The sequence below is a fragment of the Aedes aegypti genome, chromosome 2 (genome assembly GCF_002204515.2).
Source record: "Aedes aegypti strain LVP_AGWG chromosome 2, AaegL5.0 Primary Assembly, whole genome shotgun sequence".
Lineage (NCBI taxonomy): Eukaryota > Metazoa > Arthropoda > Insecta > Diptera > Culicidae > Aedes > Aedes aegypti.
This window is the reverse complement of record NC_035108.1, coordinates 105,846,022-105,866,167: the sequence shown is the minus strand read 5'-3', so window position 1 is coordinate 105,866,167 and position 20,146 is coordinate 105,846,022. Positions and strand designations below refer to the sequence as shown.

At 36.7% G+C, this 20,146-nt stretch overlaps 1 protein-coding gene across 1 annotated transcript in view; it reads left to right on the top strand.

The window, feature by feature from the left end:
* The window catches only part of LOC5575249 (RYamide neuropeptides), a 100,449-nt gene that overhangs the window by 65,252 nt on the left and 15,051 nt on the right, over positions 1-20,146 (top strand). The window contains exon 2 of the mRNA XM_001655604.2: positions 19,755-20,015. Coding sequence (XP_001655654.1) covers positions 19,853-20,015 — 163 coding nt within the window. The 5' untranslated portion in view covers positions 19,755-19,852. The remainder of the gene's footprint in view (positions 1-19,754; positions 20,016-20,146) is intronic.

The following is a 20,146-nucleotide window of genomic DNA, read 5'->3' as shown; positions in this document are numbered from 1 at the left end:
TAGAGACTTCAATGCGACGATACTCAGTTGTCAAAGTCAGTTTGGAATATTTTCAAATCAGCGAACATCCAACCATCGAGTCATTCCATGTAGCGGACCCCCCACGAGCGAATCCTCACTGTAGTAGTCTACGCAACAAGTTGCGGAATTATGATTTTTACATCACGAGTTGTACATTTATTCAACGAGGCTTGCCGAGTTGAATAATTACGACGAGTGCTGTAAAAATCGAGTTCTGCAACAAGTTGCGTACAACATTTTTTGCAATTTTGTAGAAGACCACTAGAGGGTATTGGAAATCGTATCGAAATGCAGTCACAATTATTTTACAATTTTTGAAATGATGTTGTGTAATGATTCATTCTTCTTATTCTTGGCTTTAACGTCCTCACTGGAACAGAGCCTGCTTCTCAGCTTAGTGTTCTTCTGAGCACTTCCACAGTTATTAACTGAGAGCTTTTTTGCCAAAGTTGCCATTTTCGCATTCGTATATCGTGTGGCAGGTTCGATTATACTCTATGCCCAGGGAAGTCAAGGAAATTTCCATTACGAAAAGATCCTGGACCGACCGGGAATCAAACCCAGACACCTTCAGAATGGCTTTGCTTTGTAGCCGCGGACTCTAACCACTCGGCTAAGGAAGGTCCCAATGATTCATTACAAAACTCGGCAAGCCTCGTTGGATAAACGTACAAATCGTGCTGTAAAAATCATCATTCTGCAACTTTTTGCGTAAACGTACTATTATCTCGAAAGTAGAACACACTTAGTTCAGAATGCTCATTCTCGGCTAATTTTAACCGAGATCCGCACAGCTGAGTAGTCGGCAAACAAATTTCCTGGGATCTCAGCAAATTAAAGCCGAGTATCAGTAAATCATGCTTCGTTGCTAAGCAACCGGACAATTTGTTAGCTGAGTATCGGTTAAAATTGGGTAGCCGAGATTCGCACAACCGAGCTCGTGAAAAAAATCTAAATGTGAACGATTTTTCAACCCCAAAAGATCCTCGACCGGCGGAATTGGAATCCGCGACATTTAGCTGTGATCTTGCTGAATAGTTGCTTGTTAATCGCTACGAATGTTAGGGCTCTTGTAGGCCGTTCTGTTCTGACATTCTCAACGCAAAAAAAAATAAAACAAAATCAGCGAAAGTTTAGTTTTGGTGCATTTCGGGAAACGATTTCCTGGAAACGGCATTCGGGGCAATATCATACAATCTTTGAAAGAGGTATGTTTTCGAGTGAAACCCAAAAAATAACGGATGTACCTTGCATTTCGTAACCAGCTTTTACAGGGTGTCTACTACCTGAAAAAACCTGGAATTCTCAGGGAATTTCGGCTACACTCAGGGAAATTATATTGATTATAAATTATATATATACAGTAATAGATAGTAGAATATGTGGGTTCTGTGGCAAAAAATCTATTAGGCGACTATTCCACAAGTTCTTAATGATATTTTTCTCAGATCTTCAGACTGCTTCAGGATTTCTAGTAATTTCTCCAATGATTTTTTTTCAAATACCTTCATAAATATCTTCAGGGATGCTACCTGCGATTTTTCAATGGATGCGTAGAGGAATTTCTTTAGGATTTGGTCCAAAAATCTTAGAGCGCTCTAACGCTTCCACAAAAGTTTATTCGTTTCGACACTTTTCCACAAAAACCTACAATAATTCCTAAGCCGATTTTTTTCATTTATTCCAGACATTTTCGTGAGGATTTTTTCAAATATTTATCCTCGATTACTTTCAGGAATTGCTCAAAAAATTCATCAGGCATTATTCGATGATGTCTATTATAAACTTTTCAAAGAACTCCTCGATGATTTTTTTCTTGGATTTCTCATTAAGTTCCTCCAGATGTTTTTCTTGGAATGTCTCCAGCATATCATCAAAATATTGTTGCTGTGGTTCAAACATATCTCTGAATTTTTTTCTTTAAAATTTTCCAATCTCCATAGATTTTTTAAAACTTTATTCAAGGTTCAGGGATTCAAACCAACTACTTCAATCATTCTCTTCAAAACGTCTTGTAGAACATTATTTGGAGAAAATATTTGTTTATATTTGAAGAAGGTTTCTTTTTCCTTGACACGAATGCACCGTTCTGGTGTAAAGTGTCATTAATGAAAAAGATCAAACATCAAAGACCTCCTCTTTCATAGATCCTCGAAGGAATTCAAGGAAGTCGTACTTAGAACTCACACAAAATTACTCCATGATTTTCTTTCGAAATTCATTTTTTTTTAAACAATCTGAAAATTTTGCTTGAAATTTGGATAAATGACTAGAAAATATATATAGATTTCAATGAAAATTCTTCAAAAAGAAAAATGGAGGAATTACTGTATGAGTTTGTGAAGATACTCTAAACGGAAATGAGAAATTAGAAAAAATCCAGATTGGATTAATGAAGGTATAAAACTTTTTTTCGGAAGAATTATTTAGAAAGTTCATGAAAAATTTCAAAACAAACTCCTGAAGAGATCTGCGGAGTAATACGGGAATAAAATCTATAGTAAATCAAGCTGTTATACTTGTACTGTCATGAGAAATTACAAAAAGGGCCGTAGAATCATACATAGAAAAATGTCTGTTCAACGTAGCAATCAAACTCTCATATCGTGCTTCCTGTTAGGTATCTCTTATTATGCACAATATATGTATGGACGGATTTCACGCCAACTCGAACTTCAGAATTCAATGAAACTTTCTGGATGTCAAAAGTATGTGAAACTAAGATACTTTGCATACTTAAGCTAAGTATGCTGTTTTGCTCAAGAAAAGTAAAGAAATTCCTTGACTGAAAGGGTCAAGAAATTTCCTACAGAGAGCCCCCTTTGAAGTGACATTTCTTCTCAACTGCATACTGCGATCAGAAAAAAGTGATTTTCTTGACCATTTCTTGGGAGAAATTTTCCACGCATCGAGATAGGCGATTCCTTTTCTTGTCAGTAGCAAACCGGCCTTTAGTTTTTTTTTTAAATAGATCTAGACTAACATTTGGAAAGGGTCAAAGTTTTTTTTACTTTTTTTTATAAACCCGTATAACTCAAAAACGGTAAGACCTACAAAAAAGTGTTGTATGGGGGACTGTCGTGAAATTTCCTGACGTTTTAGAGAAAAATATTAAAAAAATAAAAACGCATTTTCTACACTGAAAAAAAAAAATATTCAAAACTTTAAAGTCGATTTAAAAAAAACTTCAGATTTTGATCATCCTTAAGCAAAAAGTTTCGTAATTAAATTTACTAAAAGTCGTCCATACATTGTAAATTGGGCAAATTTTAGGGAAAAAAGTTTTTCTAACTTCGAATTTTTTAAGTCTAAAACTGAAATTTTTTTTTCAAAGATTTTGTTTTAAACCGTCAAATATGATCGTATTTTCAAGTGATAAATGAGTTTGAATCAGAAAATAGATTGTATTTTTTATTGAGAATAGTTAAAACGGAATTATACAGTGATTATGTTTTTTTTTAAATGAAGGCAATCAATGGACTTCGCCTCTGCCTATGAGGATATCAACTCCGTCTAACAATCCGACGGATTTTTATGGTTCTAAAGGTATCACAACAGTATTGCAAACATTGAAAAGTAACAACCTTATCCATATCCCATTAAATTCTCTTCTAGAAAAAGTTTTGTGAAAAATAACTTACTAAATTGCCAGCTTATGTAATTTCAAGAAAATACATGGATTGGAAGCAGAGTGGCACTTTTTTGCCACATCCCACGGCAAATGCCCCTGTGACGCTATTAGTGGCACTCTCAAGCGAATGTCAAAAAAGCAAGTCTTGCAAAATACTATGGAAACACAATCGCAATAAGGAACTACTATAGCCACAACTGGTACACTTTCCCTATGAACTAAATTTTGAATGTAAATCCCTGATAACCACGGCAAATGGTCAACTCTTTAACGTAATCTAACCCTCTGAGCAGAATTTATGAAGAGAATCAAAAAGTAGATTTGAGTTTTCTTCTTCTTCTTGAAATTATGTCCTAGGACAGGGCCTGTTTCTCAGCTTAGTGTTCAATGAGCACTTCCACAGTTATTACCTGAGAGCTTTCCTTTGCCTAAGTTGCCATTTTCGCATTCGTATATCGTGTGGCAGACGATGATACTTTATGCCCAGAGAAGTCGAGGAAATTTCCATTACGAAAAGATCTTTACCCACTCGGCTAAGGAAGGCCCGTATAATATATAGTATATAGCATATACTTAAATCTATTTTTTGATTCTCTTCAATGGTATACCATTTGAATAGGGGCGTCTGTGCCAGTAATAGGAAAAAAAAGTAATAGAAGCTCGTTTTTCATGTCTGAATATGTCATTCGAAAAGCTTTCTAATCTATTTAACGTAAAAATAATCTTAGAATCGCATAATCATTAAATCTTTAGAAAAAGCACTTTCTCCATTATTGGAACATGTTCCAGTAATAGTGGTATTTTCTAATTTCTGTTCCTATTGCCACGGTGCCCAGACAGACCGTTATTATGCAAAAAAATTGTCCATCAAATCTGAGCACAGGGCTCGATTCCTAGGGTCATTCTGCACCTCTGGACCAATTTTTTAAAAAAATCCCTAGGAGGAATCTCGAGAAATCTCGATTTGAAGTTTTTGACTAAAAATTTCAATATAATCCATATTAAAATTTTTCAATAGCACTGAAAAAACCTACAAAAACGCTAAAAAAGTTGGCCAAACTGTTCTCAACTAGTATAACATTGTTACCGTTGCAATAATTAGAAATATTTACGACTTTTCCGGCATTCGCACTAAATGACCAGCTCACTGAAGTTTGCCTATTTTATTCGCTCAATAGTTTTCGCTCCTATTCTTAAATAAATGTGCTTAGAGAGCCAATGATAAGCGTTTTATACAGGGCAAATTGACAATGATGTTTCATTTAGGTAAGCTTGTATTAATCGTTGCTCTTTTTGCATTATTATTAAAAACTGCTTAAGTTTTCGAAACACTTTTCAGTGCTGCACGATCAAGGATCGCGAGGTGTTTTGGCGAAGTTGTTAACGAAATAATGGATCTTTGAAGTAAGATAAGCCTTTATCAAGCAACAGTGTAGAAATGTCGTCTCCATTTGCAAGTTGCGGGTCCCTAAGCTGGTTACGTAATCTATAAAAGGAAATATTCGCAGCTAAAACACGTGTTTTTACTACAAGGGAAACATTATTATCACACGTCACACGTATATGGCTCTTCAACAACTTTAATTACATTGATGGAGAGAACTGCCTCAGCATCAACACATCTGAACCTGTTTTTCTCTATATGCGATCTTATACGTTTGGGTAGAGTAAATGGCATCACAAGCTTATCTTAGTTGTCTATCTTCAAAATGGCAAAAACCCTGCTTTACTGCACTGTGATCGATTCCAATAAAGTCATCGTCTGCAAAATCAAGAAGTATAAGCAGGGCAGACAATCGTCACATTCGTCACCGACGAAATAAAAAAAACAACGTCATCCAGTGTAATAACTCTGGCAGGGCGTCGTCTCGTCATCAACGAAAGAATGCCATGACTAACTTCAACCCAAAATCGTCAACGAACAAATATTTCTTTATTCCGCTTGCTACCCTTACATACATAAAGAATGCGTTTACTGTATATTCGGTTCATATTTTTAGTCGGTTTGGTGCTCCCGGACGAAGATTCGCCCACAACGAAGGAATCGTATTTGATCGTCATCATGACGCCGAGCCTATGTGAATGGATCTCTGCGGCAAATCGTCATCCGACGCTGGTTGAGTGACGATGACAACGCTTCTTTTATGTCGAATTCGTTTTTGAACCTAGGTTGGAACTGGCGCAACCCGTTCTGAATCACAGTTTCAACCCCAACCCGATTCAGGTTCGACCGAACTACAATTTACTTGACATTGGTTTGTTTATGTGTTGATCACCGACCCAGTTCCTAAAAACGAAAACGACATTAGTTTCGTCGCCGACTTTTTCTATTTGACGGCGACGATTGTCTACCCTGAGTGTAAGCGACAAAACGCAATATTGAACAGTAAATTCGGAAACACATCTCTTTTCATTCCATGTAATTTTACAAAAAAAGGCTCCTCGTCTACAATCCTTACACTTGATTAAATTTGTCTGCTTAATCAGCTTTTAGTCTCATTTTTAAGTCTTTGACATTACCTGCAACAGCTAAAAACGAAAACGACATTAGTTTCGTCGCCGACTTTTTCTATTTGACGGCGACGATTGTCTACCCTGAGTGTAAGCGACAAAACGCAATATTGAACAGTAAATTCGGAAACACATCTCTTTTCATTCCATGTAATTTTACAAAAAAAGGCTCCTCGTCTACAATCCTTACACTTGATTAAATTTGTCTGCTTAATCAGCTTTTAGTCTCATTTTTAAGTCTTTGACATTACCTGCAACAGCTAGATTTTTGTTACTGAGCCGAACTACTAGAAATCAATAAACAGATTGACGATGAATCCCGAAAAAAATAAAACGTAGTAAATGATTGAAGGTATATAGAGTGGAAGTACTAGTGAAGTTGATACTTAAGTAGTGCTTAATGGGGATTTGTTTAAAATTGTTAATGACTTTGTTAATCTTCGAACACTTGTGACATATGACATACATGTTTCCCATGTAGTTATAATCCTGTTGAGGCTGAGAATGTTGAACAGGATATTTTTTACGTAAAGTGGGGAGGGCAATACTCGGTGGAAAACTATACGTAAACATCAAGAGTAGTACCGGATGAACAATGAAGAAAATTTGATTAAGCAAATAAATACGGCAGACTATGGTGGGCTGGTCACATAGTGTGGAAGTCGAAAAATTAGCTGTTAATTAATAATATTCAGCATTGAATGTTTTACGTTTATTGAACGTAACATCAATAGTATATTGAAATTTATTTCTTTGATTTTATTCTTAGCTTAGTTTAATAGCTTTCTGGTTTACGCCATGTAAAAGCATACTTAAGCCACTCTGGTGAGTTAAGTCAGTTGTAAATATTTATAATTGTAACAACGGTAACAGTTATATAGTAGTTGAGAACAGTTTAGCTAACTTTTTGTGCGTTTTTGTAGGTTTTTTCTATGCTATTGAAGACATATAATATGGATTATATTGAATTTTTAAGTCAAAAGCTTCAAATCGAGATTTCTCGAGATTTCTCCTAAGGATTTTTTTGAAAATTGGCCCAGAGGTGCAAAATGATCTCAGGAATCGAGCCCTGTGCTCAGATTTGATGGACAATTTTTTTGCATAATAACGGTCTGTCGGGGCACCGTGTATTGGTTTACCTCAATTTCCCATTAAGACTCACTATTATGAGAACGCATCATTACATATTATGTACTGGTGCAAAGGAACAAAAATATTATGGTTTTATTAATTGTTTTCACTACTACCTCGTTAAGTTCGTATTACACGCCACCCTAACTTGGCTTTCTTTTGAATGTGGGGACTTATAACATTACAAGGACGTAACTTAATAACGAACCCAACGTCTTTGTTCATTATTTTTGCCAAGACATGCAGCTTAGCCATAAGAAACGAGTGGTTAGCACAAATTTGACGGTGTTTTTTTTTGGTCTGTGGAGCACCGTGTCCCAGCTTCTTCTTCTTTTTTCTGGCGTTACATCCCCACTGGGACAGAGCCTGCTTCTCAGCTCCACAGTTATTAACTGAGAGCTTACTATGCCAATGACCATTTTTGCATGCGTATATCGTGTGGCAGGTACGAAGATACTCTATGCCCTGTAAAGTCGAGAAAATTTCCAACCCGAAAAGATCCTCGACTGGTGGGATTCGAACCCACGACCCTCAGCTTGGTCTTGCTGAATAGCTGCGCGTTTACCGCTACGGCTATCGTGTCCCAGCTATCAACGCAATTGAGTCAATACCGCATCAGAAGAGGTGGAGCAGCATGGTTGTTTCCTCCGAGCGCGGGTGGTCTGGTCATGATGCGATACTTTGTGTGTCCCGGAGATGTGTTGTGCAAATAGGTGATGGCAAATATGCAGTAGATGATGGGATTAATCAACTTTTTACAGTTCAATCATGTAGCTTATTAACCGACTCGCGATGGTTGCGGAAAGGGATGGAACCAAATAGCATAATGAGCAAGATAGAGATTCTTCGCGGGAGTAATCGTACGGACGGATTCAACAGATGAAAGTGTAGCTTCTGGCTATTACCACCCACCCACTGATGCTATTCGATGTTGGATACAGAGGTAATGAGAGCATTTTATTTAGAATTAGTTAACTAGATGCACTCCTGGACCAGATGCAACTGATGGCAGCAATAGTTGAGCTAATTGATTGGAAGATTGGACTATTAGTTGATGCGAATTAGTGGATCCATGTCAGAGACAGACTTCCGCGAACCATGATATCATAACCAAGTATAAACTCGCATTGCTTTGAGACTTCAATTAAATTGTGTAGGTAACTAACCTATCCAGCTTGGTATTTTTACTGAGTCGTCAACATTAGATTTAACATGGTACCGTGATCCGGAGGAAACTGATCACAGGGGCGAATTTGATCAGGTCTATATTATCACATAGCAATTTCTTCCAACGATGTTTAATGCTTCGTTATCGTTGCCATCACAGACATTCTATGCTTTCTAGCTTATAGATGTCTAATATTGATTAACTATTTAATTTTCATTAAAGTTAGTTTTGCATGATAATATTCACAGTTTTTGAAGGTGTATGGAAAATTGTTGGATATGTCGGTACTAAACAATCCGCTGGTGCTAAGCCTATATGTCAACTTTGAGTATTGAAAATGCTGTGTAAGCTTGAATATGAGTTACTGAACTCATTTTCAAAATCATACAGCATTAAAAGCATAGTTTTCTGTTCATGAATAGCAATGTCAATGTCTGTCAATAACAATGTTTAGGTTTCTACATTGTTCTTATGAGATATGTTTTTTTAACAAATATGCGAGACTTGAAGGTCTTAGTTTCGTTCTCGTAACTAACTATATAAATACTCATAAAAATGCTTGATTGAAGTAGCCATCCATATTTCAGGAAAACTAAAACAGGAGAGAGGCAAAAAAAAACATTGTAACAATTCCCTCGATCCCCAAACCATTTCCATTTAAGACAACATAATCTTCCTTCTCATTTAGATAGGTATTCAAAAAGCACTCAACGCGCCAATTTCAATTTGACACATTTTTTCATAAACTACCGTCCATGACACCGTGACGACATCAAACAATCATGCTCACAAACTTGAAGGATATGCTTTGTTGCTAACTCAACTGATGGTCCTGTTAATACTGTGGTTTGATGTGAGGTCGACCACGCAGTTAAGCGACGAAATCAGAAAATATTATCTTCCCTCGGGCAACGTGTTCGCCCGAATGTGGTTTCCCAAGCACATTTCGTTTGTCCGATAGGCCCTCCCAAATCAAAGACGATTTTCTTTATTAAATTATGCGTCTCCAGTCTCACGTCAAGCAGATGGACAGCAGTAAAAGGTCATTTTGAAGTTGTTTATTGTTCCACCGGTGGCTGTAATTGTCCGTTACATGCATGGAAGCGAACCTCATCGCTGATTCCGGAAATCGATAAAAGAAAACGTTCGCTGTGGCGCTAGTAAGGAAGCGTGAGCAATGCATTAGGTTACCGTTAAATAAATAGGCTTTTAAATAATATTCCGAATAGATACCGGGCAAAACTATGTGTCGCTATCGCCAAAAGACTCAAATCCCAAGCCTAATTTCAAATTCTACTATACTATTGCTGAAATGAATTACAATTGGCTCGCTGTCAGAGTCGGCTTAATCTGAATCTTATATCATGTAACGACTGCATAGCCCCTTTAACAAAACAAAATCACACTAAACCCACCACCGGCAGCTTCATTATTTTACCACAAAATACATTTTAAATCGCAATAACTTTTTTTGTATAATTTTGCACCATTGCTCACAAGCTATTTTGTGAATCTATGTCGATTTTGATTAATGTCATCCGGTTAAGGCGAAGTTGGCCGTCATTGAAATTTGTACGCAACATTGATGATTGTAGCTGATTCACCTCACGATTACGAAATGAAGAAAATCTGTTGGTCTTGCACTGACATAACTTAAAAAGTATTAGCATACTTTCTGCATGTAAGCGTATAGACCAATACTCTTCCGAATCAATATTAACAATGGGGCCTGAGTTTTATTACTTTGAATTAATGAGCTGCACAGTTAATATGGCTGCCTAAACGAATAACTGGCATACTTAGCATTAACATCTAAACACAAAAAAATGTTCCGTACTTGTCACATGGTATACAAATTCAAATAAATATGGACAGTTGAAAAGGAATGCTCTCAGTTCATAATTGTGAAATAGCTCCTGAGAGCAGCATCAGCAGGTTCAATTCAAATTTGAACTTAACGTCAAAATGAAGAGGAAAAAGAAGTTCATTCGATAAAATAGGCCACTGAAAACGGCCCTGTTCAAAACTGTTTGTGTTTTAGGGTATCACTTTCATTTCTCCATTGGTCCCAAGTAGTCTCGAGCTCCACAGGATGGCAAACCGTTTTCTATTCGAGGCGTTCATACTGAAAGCAAATTCAGTTAATAAACATACACCTATATCTACATGCAGCTCTTCACTAACCGTGAAACTGACGGTGGTGGACGGGCAGCCATTCAAAATTTGCCAAAGGCATGCGTCACGCTTATAAAACTACCCCTTTTGTAGTTCCTAATTGCACCATGACCACCACAATAGGAGGGAGCATCTAAATCCCTTCAAGGATTATTAGCAAGTTGGAATGGAGATATATTATCCCCCGGTATGATGTAGGTTTGCTGGTCGTGCATGTCACCAGTGAAAGTTTAAATTAATTAACGTAAACTCCACGATAAGTATAATTAGATTAGGGGTATCGCCTCTTTGATATTTCAATGCGTGTACATAGAGAGAATCAATAAAAATTAGCTCAGTGCGCATCGTACCTTCGTGCTGTGCGTACACGAATTCTCTCTGCTCTTGGAAATTTTCTTAAAAACTACCTAAAGCAATAAAACAGTACTTTTCAGTGCTAAAATTTAAAACGGTACTTTTCAGTACTATTTTTTCTACTATTGATCCCTTTACGATCCTTGTTTGGATCCGTGCCTTCGATTTTTCGTTGGACCCGTTGGCGAAAGCTAGCGGTGGTAATCCTTCTTGGACACCGTCTTGGAAAAAAAAAAACCTCTCGAAGGTCACGTCTTCTTCCGTTTATTAACTTAACATGGTATCAACAACAAACAAAAGGAAGGGTGAATCTCTGAATTCACAACTTCCTTCCAAAAAAGTGGGATTTGAAACTGTCACTAAACGTGGCAAGAATGGAAGAAAGGACGTTTCTCCGGAATGCGAACTTTCTTCCAAGGGTGAAATGAATAATTGTATCGAAATGAGCAATCAGTTCGATGCTCTAGACAAGTTTTCCGAACACCAAATCGAAGCAGCCTCTGGCCCAGGCTCTTTGATTCAAGTGAGGAAGCAAAGAGTGCCGCCTATCGTGGGCAGTTGTTCCGAATTTGGGGGATTTAGGCAAGAGATCTTGAACTCCATTAGGGGAATCAAGGTTTCCTTTCAAATCGCAAAGAAAGGAGACTGTCGCGTTTTACCGGAAACTCTTAAAGATCGAGAACTTCTTCTCAAACATCTTGAAGAGAAGAAGCACAAATTTTTTACTTATGACGACAAAACTGAAAGTTTGTTCAAAGTTGTCTTGAAAGATCTCTCAAGTGACTATAAGTCACCTGAAGAGATCAAAAATGGAATAAATGATTTACTTGGATTTTCCCCAGTCCAAGTAATCATTATGAAAAAGAGAACCCAATCTGGCATTGTTTGGAAATGGCTTTCTCAAGAATTTTGTTTAGTTCACTTTAACAAAAAAGAACAAAATAATATTAAAGCTTTAGAAGAAGCAAAACTTATGTTTGATGTCCGTGTGACATGGGAACATTTCCAGAAACCTGGAGGAAATTACCAGAACCCCAATCAGTGCCGTCGGTGCCAAAAGTGGGGTCATGGTACAAAAAATTGTCGCATAGATGCTAAATGCATGATTTGCGGAGGTTCTTCTCACGCTAAGGACGTCTGTCCAGTGAAGGAAGATACCACCAAGTTCATATGCTCTGATTGCGGGGTCAAATTTTTAGAATTGCGCTTCACGCAAAAGAGTCATTGAGGCTCGTGCCAGGCAGATGAAAGATAATATCCGTTACGATAACGGTCGTTTCCGGAATTTGCCTGGTAGAATATCGAACAATACTAATTTTTCAGTTAACGATCGCTCGATCATGAATCATACCCATCAGGAAGATCATAATCATGCTCATTCACAAACTAATTTTAATCCGTCGGGTAGCCGTTCGAATCTTTCAATTTCGAATGTATCTACCCACGGAAAATCCTTTGCCGATATCGTAGCAGGAAATTTGAACTCCTCCCCTGTTCGTTCCATGAGTATCCATTCTACTTGTTTCAAATCAAATGGAAAAAAAACCCTACCGCCACAGATAACTCCTACTCCGCTTCTTCGTCTACCGAAAATTCTAATGGGAAATCATCAAATGTACCCACTTCAAGTGAAATGTCTGCCTCTGATTTTAATTTTCTAACTGAACAATTGAATCTAATGATTGATGCAATGTTCAAAGCCATCCAAATAATAATTTAAATATTTTAAATTGGAATGCTCGTTCTCTGAATGGAAAAGAGGACGAGCTGTTTAATTTTCTTACGGTTAATAACGTGCATATAGCAGTTATTACCGAAACGTATTTAAAACCTGGATCTAAACTCAAAAGAGATCCTAACTTTTTTGTTTATCGTAATGATCGACTTGATGGGGCATGTGGGGGAGTTGCAATCATCATTCATAGGCGTATAAAACTGTTTTCGTCATTTGAAACTAAAGTTTTGAAACTTTAGGTGTTTCTGTTGAAACACAGCTTGGTAAATATATTTTCATAGCTGCCTTTTTGCCTTTTCAATGTTCTGGACAGCAAGTTAATTTGCTCCAAACTGACTTGCAAAAATTGACTCTCAATAAGTCAAAATTTTTTGTCACACATCGGTCATGGAATAATTCTCAAAGTAATTCAAACGGCAGAATTTTATTTGATGAGTGCTCTTCTCAATTATTTCTCAATTCAATACTCTGATAGCCCTACATGTTTTTCCTCTTCTAGAAATCCTTCTATGATTGATTTGGTCTTAACCGACTTTAGTCATCTTTGTAGCCAACTGATTACTCATGCTGATTTTGATTCTGATCATGTCCCTGTCACATTTCAAATATCTCATGAAGCGATTCTCAATACTATCAGCTCGACTTTCAATTATTTACGAGCCGACTGGAATATATATGAAACTGTTGACTCTAATCTTGATGTTAACATTTCTTTAGAAACTAAACTTGATATTGACAATGCTCTTGAAACTTTAACAAATTTCATTGTTGAAGCCAGGAGCATTGCAATTCCAAAATGTGAAGTAAAATTTGAATCCGTGATTATAGACGATGATCTTAAACCCTTTGTTCCGCCTTAAAAACGTGAGGAGAAGGCAATTTCAACGCACTCGCGATCCTGCTATGAAAATTATATGGCAGGATTTGCAGCAAAAAATCAAGGAACGTTTTGCAAAATTAAGAAACAAAAATTTTGAAAATAAGATTTCTCAATTGGACCCTGGCTCAAAGCCCGTTTGGAAATTATCTAAAATCTTGAAAAAACCTCAGAAGCCAATACCGGCATTGAAAGAGGAAAACAAATTATTACTAACTAATTGCGAAAAACCTCAAAAACTTGCTATGCAGTTTGAAAGTGCACACAATTTTAATTTAGGACTTACTAGTCCAATTGAAAATCAAGTTACTCAGGACTTCGAAAATATTCTCAATGAAGAGAACGTTTTCGAAAATGCCTGGGAGACTGATTTGGAAGAAGTGAGAACTATTATTGAAAAATTCAAAAATATAAAAGCTCCTGGCGATGATGGATTTTTCTACATCCTCATCAAGAAACTTCATTTTAAGTTGATATATTCAGCAAATGTTTTCAATTGTTCCAATTTTAAAACCAGACAAAAATCCTGCAGAAGCTTCTAGCTATCGTCCAATCAGTTTGCTTTCCTGCATCAGTAAACTTTTTGAAAAGGTTATTTTGAACAGAATGATGGCCCACATCAACGAAAATTCATTTTTTGCCAATGAACAGTTCGGATTCCGCCATGGACATTCGACCACTCATCAACTTTTACGTGTACCGACCCGTAACTAGAATCCCCCGTTAATTTTTCAGGCTACAGAATTTTAATCGTATTAGGATATTCACTCTTCGGAACAATACATTAATGAGAGTATGTTGTGAAAAAATGAAGCAATTTGGTGCAGCCGTCTTTAAGTAATGGCCATTTAGGTTCCTGGAACCACGCTGGCCGAATAAAGATCTTAAAAACTTCAAAAAACATTATATCGTAATTTTCAGATATCTCCAAGAATACTGAACCGATTTGAATGATTTTTTCAGAGAAGCTCTTTATTGCCTGGCATTATATAGCCCACATTTTATTTTTTTGATAAATTGATCAAAAACAAAATGGCCGCCAAAGGCATTTTATATGAAAAATGTCGGTCCCCCAAGGGACATCGGAATATCTTTAAAACCAGATCACCAAAAATTAATATCGACACAGATCCCAAAACTAGAAGAGTTGTTTGAGAACTTGTGAAAAAATGGTGCAAAAATAATGAAAAACAAAAAAGTTATAACGATTTTAATATTTATTTTGCGGTAAAAAATGAAGCTGCCGGTAGAGGGGTTAATGATTTATGCAAATTCAAATGAATGCTGTAGAACCATAGTAAAAGCTGATTTTGATGCTATCTCGATAGTCCTTTGAATCACAGTTGCACTGAATTCGTGTTCTATAACTCGATACCTCCCTTACTCGATGGTCTCTATAATATCGAGTTATGGGGAGTTGTGTGTATCTCGTATCTTTTGATCATACATAATATCCCGACTAGAGGCTTGTAACAAAAATATAATAAAATTTTATCAGAATATGATATGCATATCATATCATGATATAATTTTGTTAGGCCTTGTTATACACAGAACATATAAAAACAAAAGTATAACATAATGTGTTTTATTTCTCTTTAAGATTTTTTTTTTGTTTATTTTCAACTACTTTATAACAAAATTAAAAAGTTACTTATGCATTTCAATAATATACAATCCCGACTAAGGGCACATAATAAAATTATATCAGCATATGTTATTATGTTATAAGTGTTTTTCGAACATAGGTTGTTACAAACTTGATGCAGGATGTTGTTAAAATAACTAAAATTATAACAAAAAGTGTATGAATAGTAACATAAACATAACAAAATGTGTTTTAATTCTATCAAAAACATTTCAAACCAAGTTATAATGTTTGATACAAAGTATCAAAATTATAATACTGTTCGATATACGATAATATTGTATATTATTGAAATACATAACTATCTATTTATGTTGTTATAAAGTTGTTAAAAATGAACAAAAAAATATCTTAAAGGGATATGAAACACATTATGTTATATTTCTGTTTTATTATGTTCTATGAATGACGGAGCCTAACAAAATTATATCATAATATGATATGCATATCATATTCTGATAAAATTTTATTATATTTTTGTTACAAGCCTCTAGTCGGGATATCATCGTATATCGAACAGTATTATAATTTTGATACTTTGTATCAAACGTTATAACTTGGCTTGATATGTTTTTGATATATTTAAAACACATTTTGTTATGTTTATGTTACTATTCATACACTTTTTGTAATAATTTTAGATATTTTAACAACATCCTGCATCAAGTTTATAACAACCTATGTTCGAAAAAAACCTTATAACATAATAACACAGCTTTTGCTTTCAATCCGCGGCGAAAACACATACCGTAAGGCGGGGTGACATTGGGCCATAAGGGTGACTTTGGGCCAATGTTTTTACAGCAAGCTAATGCCAGAATAATAAAAACAATGTGTCAAGCTTCAAGAATACGTTTTAAATAGCCAATAAATCAGTGGTCACCAAACTGCGGCCCGCGGGCCGCATGCGGCCCTCGAGAAGGTTTTGTGCGGCCCGCGAATGGATTTTGAATGTTAATGTGATGCGGCCCGCATGTTATAATTTTCATTTATGCTAGAGTTTAATCCTTTGCTCTTGCAACTTTGTTCTTGGAAAGTCAGTCATTGAAATCATGTAAAATTTCTGCGTTCATGCATCGTCATGGTATAAGGAGTAATATGTAATTGACTTTGATTCATTCAAAGGTTCAAAGTTTCTGAAAACCTGATTTTTCTTTTAGTATCTTGAAGGCACGGCTATGGGCCTGCAAAAAGTCTTTAAGTCTCTAAAAATCTCTCTTCTGAACATATTTAAGTTTACAAAATTGAACCAAATTGGTCTTGCAGAGGTGTCCACAGAATGCTGATTTTTTTTTAGATTTTGACTCCAAAAATGTTTCCTTTTTCTGTAAAACTTTGAAAATTATGTTATTCGAATTTTTTTACTATGGATTGCTATCTGAATTGTTGAGGAGCCCGAACGTAAAGAAATGTATAGTATTGGACAATACATCTGCAACTTTTTCGATCTTCCATACTAAATGGTCTTTTTTATGGGATAAATCTCAGTTATTTATAGCCCGATATGAATAAAATTCACACAGCATGTCGGACGTTACTTAAGTGTCAACATATATTTTAAAATATTTAAAAATTGAATACAAAAATATTAAAAATTAAATGGATTCGATTGAAGTGAATTTCGCGAAAAATATTCAAACGATTTATATCAAAATATGAGAGACCTACACAAGTATCTTCAGCATAATTGTTAAACTCATCTAAATGTACAACATTGCTGAAGATAATATCAATCTATTTCGTCAATTTTTTGGTTTGAGTAAATTTTGAAATTTATTATTGCTTTTAATTCGTAAAAGAAAATAAAAGTTACAAATAAATATATTCAAGATATGTTAAAATTTGATATGAATCGATCCATAAAAAAATAGATAAAAACCTCTAAAGTAGACCATTTTGTATTATTAATCGAAAAAGTTGCAATTGCATTGTCCAATACGGTAAGAGACATATTGATCGTATTTGAGTTGAGTATATTAATAAAGCTCTGTTTCTAGCTTAAAAAGTTTTTCAATGTTAATTTTTTTCGTCATGAATTCATTTTTTTTCTGTCACTTATATCTTTGCTTCCAAACCCCTTTGCTTTGATCATAAAGTTCCCAGAAATGTATTATCCGTTCTCATAGAAATAGTGATTTAAAGTGAGCTGTTCAAAATAATCATTATAAATCTTGCGGCCCGCGACTGATTTTGAAAGAGTTAAGATGGCCCGTGTAATCGGTTAGGCTGAGGACCACTGCAATAAATGGTCATAGATTAGTTTTTTGACGTTCCTACTAGCCATGAGATGCATCGAAAGAGGCGGTCAAAGTCACCCCCTAGGCCCAATGTCACCCCGCACGGCGGTATGCTGAAGATACAGCGGATTCAGTACCGCTGTCTTCGCATCGCGCTAGGCTGCATGAACTCGACTCACACAATGAGTTTAGAGGTACTCCCAAGTAACATTAGTAGCTGAACAACAGTTTATTCAACTGAAATAAGCTACAGAGTGGTTTGTTCAACTCTTGTTCCACTAAAATGTTTGTTGGGCTTGCAGGAGTACAGCCCCTGACAGATCGTTTCGCGGAGTTAACACTCAGGTTCCTCATCCGTTGTGAGGTTCTCAATCCATTGGTTATTGAAAACTAAGAAAAGCTGCTTGAACATAACCCTCAAACTCGTTTCATGAGTTTGTACTACTGGTACATGACGCTGGAGGTTAGCCCATCTTCGGTTAACACAAATCGTGATAACTTCCTAGATTTCGACTGTTCCTCTGTAGTGTTTGATTTGTCCATGAAGCAAGATATCCATGGTATACCAGATCACTTTCGTTCAAAGTTTATCCCTCCCATGTTTGCAAGTAAATTCGGGCATGTCAGCGAGAACCGACAGTTCTTTATTGATGGGTCTAAAATGGATGATATCACTGGTTTCGTTGTTTACAACGTTTTTCATAGCGCCTTCTTCATGCTTTTAAAGCCATGTTCTGTATATGTTGCTGAGCTAGCAGCTTAGCTTACGCCTTAGAGTACATCAGTTCTCTCCCACCCGAGCACTTCTTCATTTTTTCCGACAGTCTAAGCTCTCTGGAGGCTGTTCGGTCAATGAAGCTGGTGAAGCACTCAGCGTACTTCCTGAATAGAATACGCCAAGCATTGAGTGCTTTATCAAATCGCTCTTACACTATTACCGTAGCTTGGGTCCCTTTCCATTGCTCCATTCCGGGCAATGAGAAAGCGGATTCTCTGGCTAAGGTAGGCGCTAAAGAAGGCGATGTATACGAGCGTCAAATCGCCTTCGATGATTTTTTTGCATTGGCCCGTCGGGAGACCTTGATCAGCTGGCAACAGAAATGGAGAGACGGAGAAATGGGTAGATGGCTGCATTCCATATTTCCACAGGTGTCGAAAAAACCATGGTTTAAGGGGTTGGGCATGAGCCGTGATTTCATTCGTGTCATGTGCCGGCTTATGTCCAATCACTATTCGTTAAGCGCGCATATCCACCGTATTGGGCTCTCAGAAAGCAATCTCTGTGTTTGCGGCGTGGCTTACCAGGATATCGAACATGTTGTGTGGGGATGCAGTGAACATCGTGGTATCAGATCTGAACTGACTGAAACTCTCTGACTGATTGTGTTCGTTCCCTGTCTTTCTTTTTCCCTTTCAAATTGTCCTCTTGTCGTCGTGTCTCCCACAAACTGTTTCTGTTTAGTTTCATTACAGATCTGGACATCCTGTCCCTTCAAGCTTCATCAGCTTAGTAGTCTAAGTAGCTTAAGAAATCCCAAAAAATCCTTTCCTTCCCTGTTACAAATATATTCACCAACCTTAAAACTTCCGCATACTAACATAGATTTTAAAATAAGTTCAAATTTCAAAATGTAACTAATGTAAAAAAAAAGATTTCGGCTCTGTTGTGCCCTACGGTGCCTACGCTACAGAATTACAACTGTCAAGTCACAAAGTCTCCCCAATTTCTCCTATAATTTTGCAAACATTTCATCAAGCTTTAAATATACGTTAAGTCTCTTTTTATCGACCCACCCTAATAATAGCCGCTGCGTGGCTACATTATTTGTGAATGTCACGGCAACAAGTAATGGTTGGTTCACATTTTAAACGACAGCGAAATATGAATTAAAGAGAGATGTAAATAGTTGCCAAATAATATTTAATGTATTATTCGTCTTAGCTATCCTATGTCTGGCGAAAGTTTTGCTACTGTGTACTGGGTATATCCGAAAACCACGCGTGGTCAAGTTGGAATGTGAATCTCGTGGGTTTTTATCGACTGGCTCTATAGTACTCGGAATACATCACACAGAAGTCATAATGCATATCTTTGATTGATATTCCATTGATTTATTCAGGGAGACTGATCGAATAAGCAACAATAATTACGAATCTTACCTTTATCGTAACCGCGCCACAGACCTACTGTTGTTCGATTGATTGTTTTTCCCCTGACGACAAGACTAATCGCTTATTTTTCACATTTCTCCGTTCAAAATTGCAGAATAGATCATCTCCATTTCCCTGTCACCTGAACCGGAATAAGCGCTGCGCCACCACACTCCATATCCTCCTACAACCGACCACGACATCCAGAGAGCTATGAAACTAATTGCACGTAGTCATCATCCCGCCACGGTTCTCTGCAGCGCCTCTTCGCTAATCCTTCTAGTCAGTGCGGTCCTGGTGATGAGTTCCATCATGTGCGGTGCCGATCCATCGCCGCTCGAGTCCAACAGCCTGTTTGGGGGAGTCGACGAGAAAAGTGAGTAGAGTAGGGCCCTGGTTTTTACGAGACCAAAATTAAATGTTGTGTTTTGGGATGAAAAAGCGATTGACCGTATTCCAGGAACTGTACGTAGGAAACGAAGAATGTAGAAACTTGGCAATAATCAC